Source organism: Botryllus schlosseri, chromosome 8 (assembly GCF_051294905.1).
Source record: "Botryllus schlosseri isolate E-star chromosome 8, Bs_hap1, whole genome shotgun sequence".
Lineage (NCBI taxonomy): Eukaryota > Metazoa > Chordata > Ascidiacea > Stolidobranchia > Styelidae > Botryllus > Botryllus schlosseri.
In genome coordinates this window covers 26,518,149-26,538,426 of record NC_137243.1, presented here as the reverse complement: position 1 = coordinate 26,538,426, position 20,278 = coordinate 26,518,149, and the positions used below count along the sequence as shown (strand labels likewise).

Here is a 20,278-nt window from a genome sequence, read left to right as displayed (position 1 = left end):
TTGACTTGTGACTTGGTTACAACCATGGCACCTTCTCCTCAACTCTGACTGACAGTTGTGTTGATCGAAATTACTCCAGGATTTTGCGTCAACGCCAGATGCCGCACGTAATCGTAAAAGGCACAGGGAAATGCGTGACTGGACGTGACTTAACGATATAAATCAGTTCCGGCGGGTCAATTGGCAACGCCTGAACGTGCGTACGTAAAAACCTTCCATAAACTTGATTGAATTAGGGAAACGTTATTTTCCGTAATGAATACTTTGGACTCCACTCGTGCGTTCGTCACTTCGCGGAACCCTTTGAAATGTTTAATCCCTGATTACGTGAATAAAGAACTAATAATATGTTTAACCTTGCCGTAATTACCCGTCTCATAACTCTGGGTTTTTACCAACCTACGCACGCCATGCTGATACGTTGTAGGTGTTTGTAAGATATATTGCAGCTTATTCGGCTGTTGACCAACACAGCAAGGTGAGCTAGTTATCAGAATTGGCCAACTTTAAATTTTAGTTGACTCATTAGACTATTAAAGAGAAATACTGGCAATTTTCAATGCTCTAATTTAATTCTAGTCTAACTTATGGTGATCCAGAAAATGATACAGGAGAGCTGTTTAGTGCGAAACGTGCCAATTTGCCATTCTCGTGAACTTTGATTAGATATGAACTGAACTTTATATTTGTTGGTATTTCTTTCTAATTTGGATAAAACTGTGTATAATAATTATCTCTGTTAATTATATCTCGTTGCTTTACTTTCAGGAAATTATATTTGTAATCGTGTTTTCCCTTGAATTATTCGCAAGAGTATGGAGCGCCGGGTGCCGCATGAGATACCAAGGTTTTAAAGGCAGGTTGCGATTTCTAAGGAAGCCATTCTGCATCATAGGTGAGCGATGGAATATATTCAATAGAAAGTCGCCAACAAGGCTAAAACTAAGTGATGCGTTCAGCCATTGACGTCAGTAGGCGCGTCTCTTTTAATGTTCCGGAATTAAATTTTGTGAACAATTCGAAACGACAAATTCTCATTTACCCAACATACGGCCCCTTTTACATATGCTAACGTGAAAAATGTAATTTTCTGGTGTAGACGTTTACTATAAAGTACATGTAGAAGTAACGATAGAGGTGGTCGGTAAAGAAATACTCAAGCCGGTTTTGCCTGTACTTGCAATACTTTCCTAAGTGATTATGATTGTAGACTAGTTCTACTTCTACTTTTCAGTTTTCAGTTTTTTAAGCAAAACGACGTCTCGAATAATTATTTTTTATTTACTTGGAAATCGTTACTTGCACGTTTACTCGAGAAGAAATACTTGACGTAACTTCTACTTCTAGTTGAGTAACAATAGGGTTACCATACATCCTCTTTTAAGAGGATTTGTCCTCTCTTTTTACTGTTTTGAAAGTGTCCTCGGAGGACGCCCAAAAATCCCCTTTTTGAGATTTTATTCTCTTTTTTGAGAATTTTGGTCAAATAGATACAATAAATCAGCACTGTAGTAGCGCTCCGGTGGCTATTTTGGGAACTGGGCCGAAAAGTTGAACTTTTTTTTGTCAACCAACTGATAATGCGAAAGAAAAACTGTATTTCGGGAGTTGAGCCGGAAAGTTGACATTTTCCAGTCAACCGACCACGAAGTGCGAAAAATTTACCATTTTTTCCAGGATTTTCCTCCTGTGCTGCAAGTCCGAAAATTTTGAAAAAGGTTCTTCTTTTCTGATTTCCAAAATATGGTAACCCTAAGTAAGAACCCTGCATAATTTGGCCACCTCTGAGTAACGACTCCCATCATATCATTGGGTCCTAAACATATAGGGTCCATGATTACCTTGGGGAGTTTTGGGGAAAAACGGAAGGCGATCTCTTTACTTTCATTTCTCTCAATAAATACACGTGTGTCAGCCTCAAGCACGCGAGAATAAACTGTATTGGTATGCATAAAATTGTGTTAAGATTATGTAAATTGTTTATTCAAGTTTTATGTCAATGGTGATTTAAAGTTTGTCTTTCGTTCGTTCGTTCATTCAGTTGTTCGTTCAATTTGATACAGTACAGTAGTTGCGTAGCATATTCATTACAATATACGAGGGTATTTTTATTGAGTCTCGGGCAAAATTTAGTCAGGGGTCCGCAAAATTAATAATTTGTCTAAAGCGGTCCGTAACAACAAAAGTTTTGCGAACCACTGCACTACATGATACATACAGTATACGTTGGCAAGTCAGTTATTTATGACAAAACTTCATGTCTGCTATTAATAAGGCATAAATTGTGTTGTTTATTTTCATAATCGAATGCTTCGTGGTTTATAGCGATTTTAGCATCAAAACTTCGGAATATCTAATGCATCGAGGCAATCAGTTGACACGAACGTCATATCCTGATTCAGCGACCACCAGATACCCATTTGAAATCGCGATTCTTTTGATTTGAAACATATGAGGACAATTTTGGACGTACCCATTCATATTTGAGTATTAGAATTATTTTCCTTATTCATTAATTCACAGCAATTTCTCAAAGTCAGCCAACATGAAGTATCAAAGTTGAGCAATGAAACATTTCACACAAGTCAAATACCGCTACAATGAACAAATATTTACCTGTTCTTGCCAAACAATCTCGCAGTGGTTTAATTACTTCTCTTTGTCGCGTTTCAGACATGATCACCATCATATCGTCCTTGATTATCATAATCGCCGGGAATGAGGAATCATCGTCATTTGCGGCCACAGCCATGCGGGGTTTGCGTTTTCTTCAGGTCTTGCGAATGATAAGAGTGGACAGGAGAGGAGGCACGTGGAAGCTGCTGGGATCAGTTGTTAGTGCACACAGCAAGGTAGGAATGGTCTTGCCTTCTTGTTGAATTTTGCGAGTTGACGAACTATATCGCTTTGAAGTATCAAAAGTTATACACAATTATTTTTCCAATAGTTTGCCTCATGCGTTTGATGACTCCTTCATACCTGCTAAAAATGCCCACTCCCCTTACATGAGATCATCATTAAAGGAAAATATCGACTTGCTCCCACCCAATAGCAACCTAACTAAGAGATCTATCGACTACTCAGGACCTATCATCTGGAATGAATTACCACAAGATATCCGTGAATTGCCTTCTAACAGATTAAAAAAAGACCTACTTAATCACCTCTGGTCGTTCTATTAACATCGTTGTCTTACCTTTCACAGACATTGCATCATTGATCATTTGCTACCATCGTTTACTTTTTATTTTTATTTTCCTTTTTAAACTAACATTTTTTTACAGCCAGACTATATAGAGTCAAGTGTACCTGTTATATGCTGGTGTGATCAGACTAGTTGACCTTCACGGTCGTATCGATCATTCCTAAATGATACCGAATCCTGTGAATGCATATTTTCTGTACCACCATCATAACGGTATGTTTTTATGTATTTTGGTTAAATGAAAATAAAGACTCTCTCTCTTTTCTCTCTTTCTCGCTCTCTCTTCCTCGTTGGCCTGACTCTTGGGCCGGAAATAATAACTTATCCTTGGCGCAGAGTTGGACCTAGAAAAGTTCGACTTTTCCTAATTCGATTAAAATTGGAATTATAGCGACATTGTATTTTCCAAATTATATTAGAATGAAAATTACTGAATTCTCAAAAACTTGAAAATTTAATTAAATACCTAATTTAGCAAGAAATATAAAACAAAAATCAAATACACTTCATATCAAATCCCAGAGTTGATTGGCACAAGCAAGATAATGGCAAATGTCTGTACGCCAAGCTTGGCTCGTTTCGCTCTGCATAGTTCTCCTGAAACAATTTCAGGAAAACGAAAAATCAGACTCGAGTAACAATTGTAATTATTCGAGTCGTGAAGTGAGATACCATGTTTTCGAGTGCTGAAATTGTATGCTCCAGTTGACTAGAATTACAGTTTCGGTGCCATTTTTTCTTTTTTCAACGCGGAAGCCTTGAAACCTAAATTGGTTGTATCACAGAATCCTAAACATGTAGGACAAATCAACCCACATCAGAGGAAATGACATATCTGTGAATTCGTGATTGGACCACAGCATTGTCACTTATTGCAATGAAATAGAAATGGTCAAAAACATAGCAAATTATCTTTATAAGATGTAGAATTGGCAATTATTTATTTATAGTCTCATAAAAGGTACAAAATTGAACCCACATCTTTCATACTCATATGAAGTCTTAATGAGTGATACACGAACACTCTACTAGACTAGAATCGAATCCGAGTCGAATCACTGAGGTAGATTTTGCCCAGCCCTGGTGTTGACAGAGCTCGATATCTTACATCGTTACCAACGTAGCTTCCGCAGTGATATAGAATTGAGGCTATACTGAGTTTGAGAAATCTCTTCTCGGATTTCAGTCGTTCATCTATTATGCATTCGGTAAACGAGATCAAAAGTGTAAGGTGTCTTTATTGATTCTTCACCAAAGACATTTTTCATGAATATACAAAATCTACAAGTTCTCAAGTGTACCAATCTTATACATTCGACCATTATCTACCTGTAGTGCTGTTTATGTTGCTACAGTTTTCTAAAATAATGTGCATCGACAGGCATCGACACATGTCCTCGCAAATAATTGCACACTGTTCAACACGACTTTAGTTGTCAAGAATGTTTCAACTTATGCGACATGACATTTGGTGATACAACTGTTGTACCAAGTTCATTTGGAATGTCCACTAGTTGCTAACGATTAGGCTCCTACGAAAATATTCGAATTTTATCAGTATTTATTATCAATTGTGTATTTTTGTTCCGTACGTACAACAGGCTCTTCTGATGTTTCAAATTGAAAGAATTTTCATTTTGCTATAGGTATTTCGAGGTCGCTGAATCCAATGTGACCTTCATTTTTACTGATTGCCTCGATTTTTAGACATTCCATAGTTTTGGTGATAAAAGTGCTATAGACGGGTTATTACAGGTAAAGCCACAAACCACGTATCCCACGATACAGCAAGAAAAAAATTTGCTAATAATAGCATGACGTTCGCCATATAGAACCGCGAAGATTTGAGCTCTCTACGATGCGCATCTCGTCAGCTATGCCCATTTAAAATTGCGGGTCTTTGATGGCGCAAATTTTGGATTGCGTGGACAGATCATCGCAATTTTTAATGACTAGTACATGAAATATCGTAAAAAGCTCAAATATTAGCAGTTCTTCAGAGCTAAACAATACTTTCACCATTGACAGCTTCAATCTCACATTTCTTGTATGCGGGATACGCGATTTAGTGTCTTCACCCCCGAAGTGTAACCAACTCACAAGTTTCCGAGTCAACGAGATTCATTTTTTTAGGAGCTGATAACGGCTTGGTACATCGGATTTTTAGCACTTATATTCGCCTCGTTTCTGGTTTATCAAGTGGAAAAGGAAGAGAACCCGGAAGATTTCGGGACTTTCGCAGACGCTCTGTGGTGGGGCTTGGTAAGTCTGCGTTAAAAATCAATGACAATTCTTGGTTTGTCTTTCAATCAAAGTTTATGTTGCATAGATGTTCAAGTTTACACGCTACACTTTTAGCGGTTATATTCAATTTCGTACCACTTGCTGACGATTACCCCTGATTCGTATTTATTTCAATATGAAAATATCAAAATATTATTCAATTGTATATTGAAGTTATGTAACTTCGAAATTATTATTTTTTGAAACTCATCGACTTGTTTCCGGACATCGCATGTACCGACACTGCCCACTATAATCCAGACAAAATAGACCATGGACCCAAGGCGATGCATTAAGGTTATTTTATGCTAAAATGCTCTTGATTGCCGATAAGGTGATTGGTATTGCAAATTATAAGCCATATCGTGTACAGCTGGATATAATGTCACGGAATTTGAAACGACGGAAAACCCCGATAATTTTCCAATTACAACTGACTGCAATACGCTTAATGAAAGTAAATAGTTTTGAACAAGCCAGTCAATTGCTACTGTACAAATCCGAACGCTAGATCATCGACGACTCATATATAAAATAGTCGCTTCCGAATATCCACTAGTAACTCACGACTACCCCTGACGAGTTTCAGTCGAAACTATTCGGGTTTATTTCAATTTGAATATATTAATTCAATTGTATATTGTAGTCCCGTATCTCCGAGAAGCTCTTTGTCAAATTTACGAAATATTCCAGATAACTCTGACTACAATTGGATACGGGGATAAGACACCGCATTCGTGGGCCGGACGACTCATCGCCAGCTGTTTTGCGATTCTCGGGATTTCATTTTTCGCGCTACCTGCGGTAAGAATATTTCCTCGCGGAAACTGCGGTCTATCTCAAGTGGAATTTTTCGCCTCGCAGTCATTAGGACCTGCCAGCGATTTTTCTGTCTGTATGTGTTATGGGATGTGCTGGAGACTAAACTTTCCATCTATATTTATGCGCCAATTGAGTATACTGGAAGAGCGTCATATTCAGTCCCTAGAAACTAAATTATCACCGAAGTGCGGCCTGTTCTACAGCCTTGGGCGCTTCATGCTAGCATGGGTTCTTCTGATACTCTTTAAATCCTTGATCCAATCGAAGTTACATTATGGCATCCTCTGTTGGGGGGCTGCCAGTAAAACTGCACTCAAGCCACTGCAGAAACTACAGCATAAAGTACTCCGAATCATAGCTAGGGCCCCAAAAGGGCCTGGCTGCCCATCCAATAAGTCGCTGCTGAAGAGATTCGGCGTCCTAAACATAGAAGATATGCGGAAACTAGAAATCGTCAAGTTTATGTATCAGTTTCACTGCGGTCGTTGCCCCGAATATTTCAATGACTTCTTTACCTCTGAATCAAAAGCGCACAAGTACAACACACGCGCGTCCACGTCGTCCAAATATCATATGATCGACCGAAAAGATCATCGCTCCATCACATATGCCGGACCTGATGTGTGGAACAGTATCCCGCCGGCCATCCGACAGTCGACGAGCATGTCCACATTCAAGTCGAAATACAAGCAATTACTACTAAATAAATACAGTCCATCCTCAAGATTACCGGACCACGACTGACCTATCGATCTCGCTTCCCATGACATGCCGCCCTATTTCTTGTCGCATTCTTTTTCTATACTATCTTCTCTACTTTCATTCAGTGTGCATGCCTCCTCTTTACATCGCCAAGGCCAAGGTGGGTGTCAGATTCCATAGACTACTCCTTGTCGCTTCGACATCTTCCTGTCTTTTCATTGTATCGCATTTTTGTGGTGTATTGAACTGATAAAATTGCTAATAAACCAATGATGATGATGATGATGAAAACATCCCAATGTCATACACAAGTGACCTTTCGTTGACCTTGTGTCGGATGTTCATAATGGTAATATACACCGTGCAGATTCTTAAAATCCTCCCATATTAATAGTTATCGTTGCGTGGGCTCTGTAGGCTATATATGTATTATATATTCATATCAGCGTGCAGTAATCGTTTTCGAAAATTTGCAAACGCCGGATTTTGTAATGTGAAGTTCTTGAAACTAAACTTGTTTATTACGAAAATTCACTCATTACGTCTGTTCATGAATAATTATGTTTCACTGAATCAGGCCAAAATCGGAACTCCACAATTTCTATTTCATGTTGAAGAGAAATCAATGAAATATCAATGAAATATCTTGTTTACCGTGGTTGTGCTACTGTGATTATCTGAAAATAATGTAAATAAATATCAACTCTTGGGTTATACATAATCTCTTTTTTTTTTCTATTTTTAATAAGATACGAACCATTTTTATTGAAATTGTAAAATATACCTGATGTAACAGGATCCGGGTTCAAAAACACCTGGCCCCAAGCAATTAATTTTGTGAGGGAATAAGGATTTTTTCCTTTTACAGATGTCACGACCATTGTTTATGTGTAATTCCATTTTGTATTGTCTTGCATCATGCTGGTATATGATGATAATAGGAATGAAATGGTTTGTTTGTTATTCATAGAAACTATCTTAGATGGTGGTCGCTTGCGAAGGTCATTATTATCACAGCGTCTACCAGTGTTGGGATCAAGTCACTACCTTCGAGTCACGAGTCATTTCGAGTCACTCCACATTTTGACTCGAGTCAAGTCAAGTCAATCGATTTTCGAAGGTGACTCGAGTCAAGTCAAGTCACTCGATTTTTGGAGGTGACTCGAGTCAAGTCGAGTCAAGTCAAGTCAAGTCACGAGTCAAGTCACAATTCAAGTCTAGTTGCCTCTTCGAAGTATGAGGCATGATTATGTCATTGCATTGTGCTAGCTGTCTGAAATACAGATTGATTCTGAACCAATGAACGAATATAGAGGTACATATTCACGCAATAAGGCGCTGTATCGCTCACATATATGTAGAACTGCTAAACTACGTATTTGCATAGCCTCAGTTTATAGTTACCAGCCAAAATAGAGAATAGAGAAACGGATTGATCAGATGCAATACATTACACATTTACAAATTGATATGATACAAAACGAGCCCGTGCCAATGGTTTATGACTATTGAAACTATATTCGAATTCAATTTCAATAAAACAAGAGTTTTGGTTAAGGTAAGAACAAAAAACAGAAATATACATTTAGCTATTAAATTACTTAACTGTACTAGTTTACGACCTCGTAAGCTATAAGATTCGATCACTTCGTTTGCGGTCAATTTATTAGTGAAAGAAAAATGGAGGCACAGTGAAACGCACGATCGTTGAATGATTAGTCGCTCTGACGGGTTACACGAGCGTTTCGCGAGCAATCCGACTGTATGCAAGATAAAATGATTTTTATCGACACCGATTACATGATGACTTGAAATTGACTCGTGAATTTTGCTCCGAGTCACGAGTCAATCCACATTTTTGATACGCCGAGTCAAGTCAAGTCAAGTCATTTTAGCAAAGTGACTCGAGTCAAGTCAAGTCATACGAAAAAGGTGACTCGAGTCTGACTCGAGTCAAGTCATGACTCGAGTCATCCCAACACTGGCGTCTACACATATGACATTCCGTGTGCGGTCCTGTAAAGTTGTATTGTATCATGTTCCATTTAAGTGCGCGCATGTGGCCTACCGCTAAACGAAACGCACATGGGCGACGCAGATGTACAGACTGAGTGTCTATTATTATCTGACAGGGTATACTTGGTTCCGGTTTCGCGTTGAAAGTACAAGAACAGCACAGGCAGAAACATTTCGCGCGTAGGCGTACGCCGGCCGCGTTTTTGATCCAATGCTTTTGGAGGTGCTACGCGGCGGACGCGGATTCAACATCGTCGGCGACCTGGCAACCGCATTTTCGGGGATACGTCATAGCGAACAAGTAAATTATTATTACTGTAGTAATAAAATCGTGATAGTGAGGCTTTATTCCATCATAGGTTTTGTGTGCCACGTCTATAAGAGTCTATAGGAAATACCAAACAAATTATAAATAGGCCTATACATCGTTTACACACTAGTACAAACTAGAGGTCGACCTATTATCAACCTGGTCGATTGTATCGAGGACGATATTTGGAAATTTCCCGATTATCGATATCGGCCTAGGAAGGCCGATATTTTATTCATAAAAAAATTCAAAAATATTGGAAATTCAATGCTTCGTGTTCTCATTCTCAAGAAATCGACGACGCAAAGAACGATGCGTGACAGATTAACCCTTGCAGGACGAGTTTAGCTGCGTGAGCAATGAGCATGCAAAGAAACTATGCTTCCTGCATTGCGATCTACCTCTACTGGGCTGATTCGCAATTTTATATCATGTTTTATTTTTTGGGTTATCCCAAATTTCAATGAATGTGCGCAATTAAGCAATAATTCTATTTAATTTCAGTTTTCTCGTTTGCTGCTCAGATTTCCGTGGCATGTACAAGTGCCATCTTGCTTAATCGAATATTTTTGGCGAAATGGTTCTCTGCTCCTTCCATATTAATATCGGCCTATGATATCGATTATCGACCTTGTGTGTCCTATTCGGATAAATTAAAAAATAATTACTCGCTTCGTAATTGAATCTAGTCGAGTTGCAGCTAGTTAGTCCTAGTTGTAGTTCTAGTTGCGTGTTTTGAAAAGTAAATGGTTTGAAGAAGTCTACGTTTAGTCTTAGGCCTATATAGTGACACGTACATTAAATATACGAAATTAGCCTACATGATACAAAACTTTCATCGGTACAGCTTTACATATATGGATATACACGTTACACACGCAACACGCATAAATGTATGTACAGATTCGAGAACATTGTCTAATATCGATCATGTCTAACTGAACGTTGCTCATCTGTATATTATATTTAAAGCAATTGCATTTTACTGTTGATTTGCACGATTTACAAATAAAGATTCTTCCTCTGATATCCGCATGTAACGTAACGTTCATATTTTTTAGCTCACAGGGCAAGAAGTCACTGAAAGAAAGGTTTATGGGAACGTACGGAACCAAAGTACGAGTACGCGGAAGAATGGAAAACGAAGCGACTTCACCGACGACACTCGAAAACAGCAAGGACGACGTGAGATGCATTGCTTCAATGCTTTCATATTGCAGGAGTCTATGAACCCCTTGCGATTCCGCGCAATAGTGTAAAGGTGTCCATGAAATACCAATGGACATCAAAGTGTTTTATATCAACTTCAATAAAATTGCCACCTCATCAACAATAGCAACTCCACCTAAATTCAAAATGAATACTGAGGATTTTCTAGTTTTACTTCGCAAATATTATCACAGTCGGTTGTAACGTATAGACAAAGACATATTAGGTCACTTTCCCCATTGTTGTTTTGCCGCTGTTTTATTACTGTAAATTCATATCAGTTGTAGCCTCGTATCTATCAACTTATCATCCCATATCCAGAAATTTCAAAGAAAAGATGGTACAGTGAGGAATATATTTCCATTCGGTTTACTTTTGTCACACTAAGATACAAAAGACTGAGCGTTTTCTATTGGGGAAGGTGCTTTCCAATGGGAGCACGAAGCCCGCAAAGTTGAAGGAACATTTATAGTCAGTTCATTAGACCAATTCATCTATCTCTTGTCACATCCGTCATTTCCTATATGTAAAAAAAAACCACTTCACTACCAATTCATTCTAATTTCATGACAATATGTCCAATTAATGTGAAGTAAAGAATTCGGACCGGATCATAAAGGGGGTACACGCAGACACCGACAAGAATTCGGAGGTCCACGCTAAAAATATGTTTAAAGAGCCCTTCTATATACAGTGTAAACAACACCATGTGTTACGATGATTCCCACCATGGCGTCGAGTGCACACTGCACATCTGGTAAACGACGGTTTCTGGTATAATATATTTCTTTCACACCAATTATAATGGGATTAAATGAGTTACAGACACCAATTCTTATTGAAGTATACCCAAGGGAAGGGTGAAATGGACTCGATATACCCCTAGAAACCGAAAAGGGGACACGTCGTAAGCAGAACCCCGGCCGATACATCCTTGAGACATATCTTCAATATTGTCAGCAACGAATTACCTCTACTTTTTCCCAGTACTTAAGTGAATTTTACCTACTACTTACTTAAGTGATTACAATCTACAACTATTTTTTACCGGGGAAATTTAGTAAATGCAGCTATTTCCATCCATGCATTTTCAGTGTATACGGCACGTTTATCAGGAATTAGGATATATTAAGAAATATCGACCTGGTGTAAATATGACCATAGAACTCGAACACTATGATTACAAAGACAACAAACTGATGTTGATTCGTTTTTGCAGTTTGTCAAATCCACGTTTGGGAGGCTTCAGAGGTTTGGATCAACGAACCGAAAATACGTAGAAAAGAAAGAAGCTTTGGACCTTGGTAAATAACCCCTTAACTATTCGATTACTACGTTTAAGTGAGTCGAAGTTCGGGACTACACTGTTAATCAGGGGTGAGCAATTATTTCTCCAAACGGGACAAAAGACAAGAAGAAAATGCGTTGACGGGCAGAGTCAAAAGTTTAATTCACACTGTTCAATTCTATTCCTCAATTGAAAGCAGTTAAGTTCTATTAAGACAGCAAAATGTATTTGGGGTAAGTTGGTCTTGATCGCTGCATCTTGAATAGTTCATACCATGCAAAAATTGCCTTGTTTTTTGTTAGCTTTGCTAGTAAGTCCTCCAAAATTTGTGCTCCCTAAGCCTTGGCCGTATTCCACTACGTGTTTTTCTCGTAATCGCGCCTCAAATTATTTTCCTTAAACACAGCGACCTGGTCACCACTAGCTAAAACGGGAAGGCGTGAAAGCACAATTCGGTAGCCTACTTGAAAACCTCTGAGCTTACCAAGGACACGAGATATGTAACTTCTGTAGTTTGATAGAATACGAGTGCCAAAATGACCACACCGTCGGTTAAACAAACGGAATAGCGTATTTATGCAATGGTGCAATTTCGTCCGCTAATAGAGTGTCGCGATATTGTCATTAGACTATAATTATAATTCAATAATTTACGGATATTTACATTTTATCGGAGATGGGCGATTGGACGCTTGACTATGCGCATCCTTATTTAATATGCAGAGGGTCACGGGCAGCACAGATACGGTCATACCCAGCAAATGCGTCACATAATTCAAATAAGCCGTGTCGTGCGAAATATGCTCGAGTATTTACAGTGAAATACCATGAATTTCAGATCTCGAAAACTCTGACGACGATTCGTCCACGAAATCAAGCGAAACATTCACGGAATTTACAGAGGTGCAGAAGAACGCCATTCGTGGAATCAGGTCGGTGCTCTGTGAATATGAACATTCGAGATCACGATGCTAATTTCAGAAAATCTTTGTTTTTTGGCTTCCTATCTGCGCCTCTGTCAAATATATTGCCGGAGTAGTAGTCATTGCTCAAATACACTTGGTAGCATTGAATAAGTGCCAGTCGTGACGAAATTACTGTAGCGAGATTTCCTGTAATCATCTTATACTATCTCGCTGGCTGAATATTGTCAAGATCCTATAGGTTCGCTCTGCAGAGACCATCCCAAGAACAAATTGGGACCGGGAGACCAAAATATCCTTAGTACGTTAGTCAGAAATGACTAACTCTGTCAATTGGAGGGAATATAGAAAACATTATGATATAGTACCAGCTTGCCATTTTGGTTCAAGTATTTGACGGGGATTGAGGCATAATACTAAGATATTTACCCAAAAATTCCCGGGATTAAAAAATACTTATCACCAAAATAATAAATTAGTGCTAGCTTTATTTTAGTACACCGTTAATGTTATTTACGTGCAGTTAATGATATAAAATTACAATTCAATAATTCACATACCAAACATGAACAGCATTCCATTCGCAACATAAGTTATAACTGCTGACATTTGTCACATTCGTAATTGCATCAACTACGCAACTGCTCACAAACCATCGATTGCTTTACAGGCAACAGGGTATTTTAGCGTGTATACCGGATATATCGTTAGCGACACTGCGCGCCGATGGGATTTGCACAATGATTGGTATTCTAACTATCGAACAGCCCCGCACGATAGCGCAATGTGTATACTATATAGGTCCGGTCGACCGATTAAATGAACTATGCGGTGCTGTTTTGCAGAATGTTAAAGTTTCAAGTCGCAAGAAGAAAATTTAAGGAGGCCCTTCGGCCTTACGACGTCAAAGACGTAATAGAACAGTATTCGTCTGGTCACGTCGATATGCTAGCAAGGGTGAAGAATCTGCAAAGCAGGTAGCATCACCGTTATATACGAGTTTTGTTGGTAGTTATATACGGCTATCTCTCTATGCTGGACAAACTGCGGTCAACTCCATACAGAAGCACCGGTACATTTATCTATAAACGTGTAATTATTCCATCTACGAAAGCGGTAACAGAGTATTCATATCTGCGAGTGTTAGGCATACTCACGATGACATATCCAATGTCATCAAACTGGAAATATGCTCTTCCCTAAACCACATTTGCCGTAATTCAATACGTCAAGTCGCATCGAAACCTCATATTCGATTCGATTTTCACACTCTCATTACTACAGCAAACCACTCGTATAATTGCAGTATGACAATCGATCATTTGTTGACGCATTCAGAGTGGACTCCATCGTCGGGATCCGAAGCACCGCAGCGTCGCCTTCAGTAGAGTTCGCCCGCGCTAGTTCCATTTATCGCGCACAGCGCGGTACCAGCATAAACGGGAACAAGGGACTGCTAAGCCCGTTTGAAAAAGACCTCAGCATGAACGAACGGCTGATCAACGTGGAATCGAGTGTAGCGTCGATAGAAAGGAAAATCGACATACTCATCAATTCCTTTCAGTATGTTTCTATTGAAAATTTGAGAAAAACGAGCATCACCAACCTTTTATGATCAACATTGTAATCTATCTGACTCTTGAATGTATAGATTATAGAAACAATCACAATTTATGTCGCATGCATTAGTGCCATGAGCGGTCAGTAACTGAGTACTAGTCTACTTTTTCAAAGTGTTCACTACGCTTTTGACTGTATGCACTATTTATCTAAGTCAGGGCCGGCCAACCCGTGGCCCGCGAGAAGGTTTTGAGTGGCCCGCGAGGTAATTTCCGAAATTATTAATATTATCAAAAATGGATTGCACTGATTGTGAACTTGCAAGGCCAACCAAAAATTTGATGAAACCCCAACACTCGAGATGTGATGACTAAAATATCAGTTCCGACGCATTGGCAGATCCATGAGCCAGTCACATTTTGGTAGATCTTCGTACACTACAATAAAGCAGAATAATTTGCCATAGATTTATCAAAAGTAAAGATTTTCTACGCGCTTCGCGCAACATGTTGTCACTCGCAAAAGTATAATTTAGTTTTGGTTCAAGTTTGCGTCATTTCTTATCAGTGAACACTGCGTGAATTAGCCCACGTATCCCGGTATCTGAATATATTTCCTCAAACTCATCCTTGCAGTGTCACTATAGTCATTCAGCGTCAGCTGGTAAATGAGTACGATGTTTAGACATCTAATTTCTGGCTTTCCTGAAAATGCTACAGGAGAACTGTATCGTGCGAAACGAACCAACCTTTTCTTGTAAAGATTGTTGAGATTCTCCTGCTTATGCAAATGAACTCGGATTAGATATGGATTGAACTTGAGTTTTGCTGTATTTCTTTCTAATTCGAAATTCAATTTCCGAGTTTTTTTATTTTCATAATTTTTATTTTAAACTAATTTGGAAAATACTGTGCAGTTATAATGATAATCCAAATTTAATACAGAAAAAGCTCATAATTTTCCAGTTTTCCGACTCTGGTTGTAATGTTGAATAATGCAGAAGTGAATAATAATTTTTGTGTTCCAGGAGGCACGCTAAAGTTGGCGAAGACCATCAACCAGAGAAACCGGATCACGACTCTACCTCAACAGAGGAATCAGAAATAGTGGGAAATTATGAAAAAAGCAATGAAGAAAATACACATCAGTCGACTGAAATGCCAAAAACCAAATTCGTAGGATTTGGAAAGAACTTGACCTCGCCGCGTCTGGGAAGGCGTCGAGATATAGCGTATTCTAATTCGAAGTTTTTCTCAATGGACTCATGTAAGGATCTGCTGTATTTTTCGAATGATCGTAACCATTGCCAAGGCGGCGATCAGAATAACGTACCAAAAGAAAGGAGGGAGTCAGAAGACGACAATTACATAGGTTTGTATACCTTGTGTTAATTTCTGCGTTGATTAAGTTGAACTAGATGTTGAATTCTGTAGCAGGGTTGAATATAGCGTTGCATTTAAAACGAATGGTGTTTTAAAACACTTTGTTTCACTATAAAACATGTTTTAAACAGTGTTTTAAAAAATGCATTTAAAAAATATATTACTTTGCAAAACGTTCATAATTATGTCATGATTGTGTAAATACATACGAAAAACATACAGTATGAACCTACGGACGACTTGGATGCAATATATCGTCGAGGTTTACGAAATGGAATGGTTGAAACCTTCGAAATTGTCGTCTGTTTAAAAGTTATTAAACGTAGATAAAGATCATTTGCACGGAAATGACATTCTGATGATGTAGACCACCGACCGTGAAAATGCTGTAGAACGATGTAAAACTGGTCAAAGATATTTTTTGGTTCGTGACCGGAGTCGGAAGCCGTTTTCGTTAAAAATGTCATATTTACCCTATATTTTCAATGGTCAATGTCCTTCTACTGTGACAACAGAATCAAAAATCATGTTTTAAATAGGGACGATCTTTGTTGTAAATTGATTTTTGTTTTAAATGCAACCCCAGTTGTAATGATATAAGTAATGACTCGACACGAGTCGCAATTGTTTTGATGACTCGACTTGACTCGAGTCATATTCTTAATTATGGAAAGTGACTCGACTCGATTCAAGTCACTTTGTGTATTGATTCCACTTGTAATCGAGTCATTGCGCATGACTCGACCAAGTTATAGAAGAGATAAATCGGGCCGGAAACTGTTTTTATCTGTTTGAATAAACCTCTGAAGAGCAGAGGTGAAAGTATTCATCGTTGGTACTCAAGTAGAAGTTGAAATAACGGCGTAAAATGACACTCAAGTAGAAGTATCGATTTACAAGTAAGTTAAAAAAATGAATGCGGTCTAAAATCATACTCACTTGAAGAAGTAGTGCAAGTAGGCAAAATCTACTGGAGTACTTTAAAAAATTACTGGTACCTCTTTACTGACCATCTCCGCTTAAAAGTGAGACACATGAGCATAATAGGATTGCGATGGATTCGTTTCACTCGAACAGAATCATAAAAGATGAGTTCCACGTGACTTGAACTCTAGACTGAACTAATAAACAGTATGACTTGTACTCGTACTCGGGTCTCAACACTATGACTTGGACTTGACCCTTTGCGTCGTGAATTGCACTCGGACTGGAGCCCGTGTGAAATTGATATGACTCGATATGACCCGAGTCAAAACGATAAAAGAAAGATTGACTTGCGTCTCGGTAGCCTGGTGACTTGGCTACAACTCTGGTTTTACTGCTAGTAGGCTATTTCATACTTACAGGGCCAAGCACGCCGTTTCTCGATTCGTCCGAGGACTGCTCCGACTCCATTCAGTTGCAATCGATATCGGGGAGCTCGGAAATCCACGAGAGCGAAGATTTACCGGCAAGGACTACGCATTTTACAGGGATCAATCGAACAGTGGAAACCGCGCTTTGTTGATGTTTTAAATATTTCGACGATGTTAACTTGTCCGTTATGGGCCGAGCGTGAATTGAGTGCCTTGATAAGTTCAGCAGGCTTTGGAAACCTGATAAATATGCAGATCTTGAACCTCATTGAATTACAGTATGGCCAATAAAAATTGAAGTAGTTCGAGAATCGAAGATCTCGTTAGATATTTAAGTGAATATTGTGTGACCATGTGATTTGATTGACTGTGATTTCGCAAATCAGGTAGATAAGACAGATAGACAAGAATCGCAATCGACAGGCAATACATATGTCAACGATGCCATCGTTAAGCCCCCGCGTACCTTCCTACTGCATTGGTTAAGTACGAAAACCATGATACAACGAGTTGGAAACTGTCACCTCCGTCATAAATAAATCGGAAACATTGTAAATGGTTGTAGGCCGAACCGTGAGAAGAAAATTGGAACATCAACGTAATAATGAACAACTAAAATAAAAATAAAAGAGCAAAAGAATTTATTACGAAGAAATATGAAAAGAGATAAATAAGTTTAACGAGTTGTTATTGTTCAACTAAAAAAACAAGTGGGCAAGTACGATTGGAATATACGGCGCCGCACTGTAAATATCATATAGTATTGACGGACATGCATTTTGAAGTGTGAGGCATGATTACATCATTGCATTTTGCTAGCTGTCTGAAATACAGATTTACTGGTCATTGATTTTGAACAGGTGAACGAATAGCCTATAGAGTTAAATATACACGCAAGAAGATACTGTATCGCTCACATAAACGTAGAACTGCTAAACAACGTAAGTAATTGCATAGCCTCAGTTTATAGGTACCAGCCGAAATAGAGAATAGAGAAACAAATTGATAAGATGCAATACAATACCCATTTACAAATTGGTATCATAAAATTTGAGCCTGCGCAAATGGTTGAGGATTATATAAACTATATTTGAATTCAATTTCAATAAAACAAGAGGTTTGGTCAAGGTAAGAACAGAGAACAGAAATAGACATTTTGCTATTAAATTACCGTACTAGTTTACTGCAACGTAAGCTGTAAGCTTCGATCACTTCGTTTGCAGTCAATTTATTTGTGTGAGAACAATGGAGGCTCAGTAAAACACACGATCATTGAATGATTGGTCCCTCTCACGTGTTATACCAGCGTTTCGCGAACAATCCGAACATATGCAAGATATAACAGTGATTTTTATCGACACCGAGTACTTGATGACTTGAAATTGACTCGTGAATTTTGCTCCGAGTCACGAGTCAATCCACATTTCTGATACGCCGAGTCAAGTCAAGTCAAGTCAATTTAGCAAAGTGACTCGGATCAAGTCAAGTCATTCGAAAAAGGTGACTCGAGTCATCCCAACACTGCTTTGTGGCAGGAGTAAATGATATAAGGCGTAAAAATACAGTTCCCAAAATGCATATTGAATGCCATGCCATATTTGCGGACCATGATATAAGGTTGATCTGCGGCAGTTGTCATTTATTCCAGCGCTCCCCAACGTTTTCACTTCGCAGACCACTTTTAATGCAAGTTTTATTGTGTGGTCAACGATGAGAGATGACATACTGAACGAGAACGTAATTTAAGTCGAACACAAAGAGGTTCTGAGCATAGCTTGGGTTACGGCAATTATTTGTTGATGAGAATCAGGTTAGATTCCCTTTTCAATCACCGTTCACGAAGCCTTTGGTGGAAGAATTTACTTCAAATTTTGAAGAGTATACGAAAACGAATGAAAATGACTGTCACGAAAATCCGGCTAACGAATTATTGTGAGCGCGGGAGCGTGCCTTACAGCCAATGTTCCCTCTAATTTTTCATGAGTCTGCGCACCCTCACCAACTCCCTTGTCCCTTGGACAACAGTGCGTAACGACCAAGGACGTATCCAAAAAAAAAATTGGGGGGACTTTGATGAGGGATACGCCCCCTTTTAAAGAGATGAAGAAATAAAGTAACATAGTATGGTTTTGGGCCGTTATTGGGTGATTAAAATTACTTTTAGGGTGATATTTCACCCACGGACATAATTTTATGAAAGATCAGTACTCCTCTACTTCCGCGCGAAGTGCGAAAATATTTCAAAGTTAATGGTTGGATTTGGTCAATAATATTGTTACTTTCACTGGTCTGGGGCACCCGATAGGGCGGTCAACCTAACTCCGGGGGGGAATTGGTCCCCTAGACCAGGGCTCTCCAACCAGGTGTATCGCACACCCCATGGTGTACCAGAAAATTTAAACGGTGTACCACTCGAAAGGGGTGTACAGGGGTTTACCAGATCCGTATTATAATGAAACGATGTCTCTCTATCATAATAAATACGCCGGTTTATGCTTCAGAACAGGTTGACCGACCGGATTTGCAATATCGTACAATGTTCATATCAACTATATGTAGCTTGTCTATTACATTCCTGATGTCATGAGCAAATGCTTCTCATCCTATAACCTTTGGTAATCGACTTATTGGTTACTTTTGAAGTAGAACAAAGTGGAGTTGGCATGTGTTCAGCTTGCGATATCTGTCTATAATGAATCTAGGGGAAACCACCGCGATAGCTCAGACATTTTGAATTAATGCTTCCTGCGGCAAAGCTTATATATAGCGCAGTGTACAAAATTGAATGGGCGCAGTCAGGGGTCACGAGGGTCGAGTTTGAGAACCCCTGTGTTAGATGGTGATCCGGTGACCTCGAGCCCTAATTAGGATTTGCTCATCCTTATTTCGATTGGGGCAGGGGTGCCCAAGCTGCGGACGTACGGTCGCATGCAGTCATAATACCATAATTGTGCGGCATTCTACACATATTCAAATTAGCGTTGTGTTGGCGGCCGCCAATATGCAATTTGAATTTACGAATTGGTTCTCAAATCTTTGAGAGATTTTAATTCAACCTGAAAATTTTACTCACGCTTGGTGCGATTCAGGGTGACTTGGTTTATTCTTTTGTAATGTAATAGTGTAATCTGAGCTCCACCGTACAAATGCGAACCGCAGAGGAAAATGATGATTTGATGTCGCACAAATGAAGGTTTTTCTGGTACGTTTAAGCGATTCGAAT

The 20,278-nt window shown here is 39.0% G+C and overlaps 1 protein-coding gene across 5 annotated transcripts in view; it reads left to right on the top strand.

Annotated features, from left to right (window-relative positions):
* Positions 1-17,395, top strand: part of LOC145444666 (potassium voltage-gated channel subfamily KQT member 5-like) — a 50,390-nt gene extending 32,995 nt beyond the window's left edge. For all 5 annotated transcript variants that reach the window (XM_080322683.1, XM_080322682.1, XM_080322681.1 and 2 more), the window contains 12 exons: positions 769-895; positions 2,674-2,852; positions 5,339-5,467; positions 6,182-6,292; positions 9,145-9,329; positions 10,400-10,523; positions 11,767-11,851; positions 12,674-12,767; positions 13,604-13,735; positions 14,097-14,321; positions 15,346-15,689; positions 17,047-17,395. In XM_080322683.1, coding sequence (XP_080178809.1) covers positions 769-895; positions 2,674-2,852; positions 5,339-5,467; positions 6,182-6,292; positions 9,145-9,329; positions 10,400-10,523; positions 11,767-11,851; positions 12,674-12,767; positions 13,604-13,735; positions 14,097-14,321; positions 15,346-15,689; positions 17,047-17,207 — 1,896 coding nt within the window. In that variant the 3' untranslated portion in view covers positions 17,208-17,395. The remainder of the gene's footprint in view (positions 1-768; positions 896-2,673; positions 2,853-5,338; positions 5,468-6,181; positions 6,293-9,144; positions 9,330-10,399; positions 10,524-11,766; positions 11,852-12,673; positions 12,768-13,603; positions 13,736-14,096; positions 14,322-15,345; positions 15,690-17,046) is intronic.
* Positions 17,396-20,278: the final 2,883 nt, after the last annotated feature.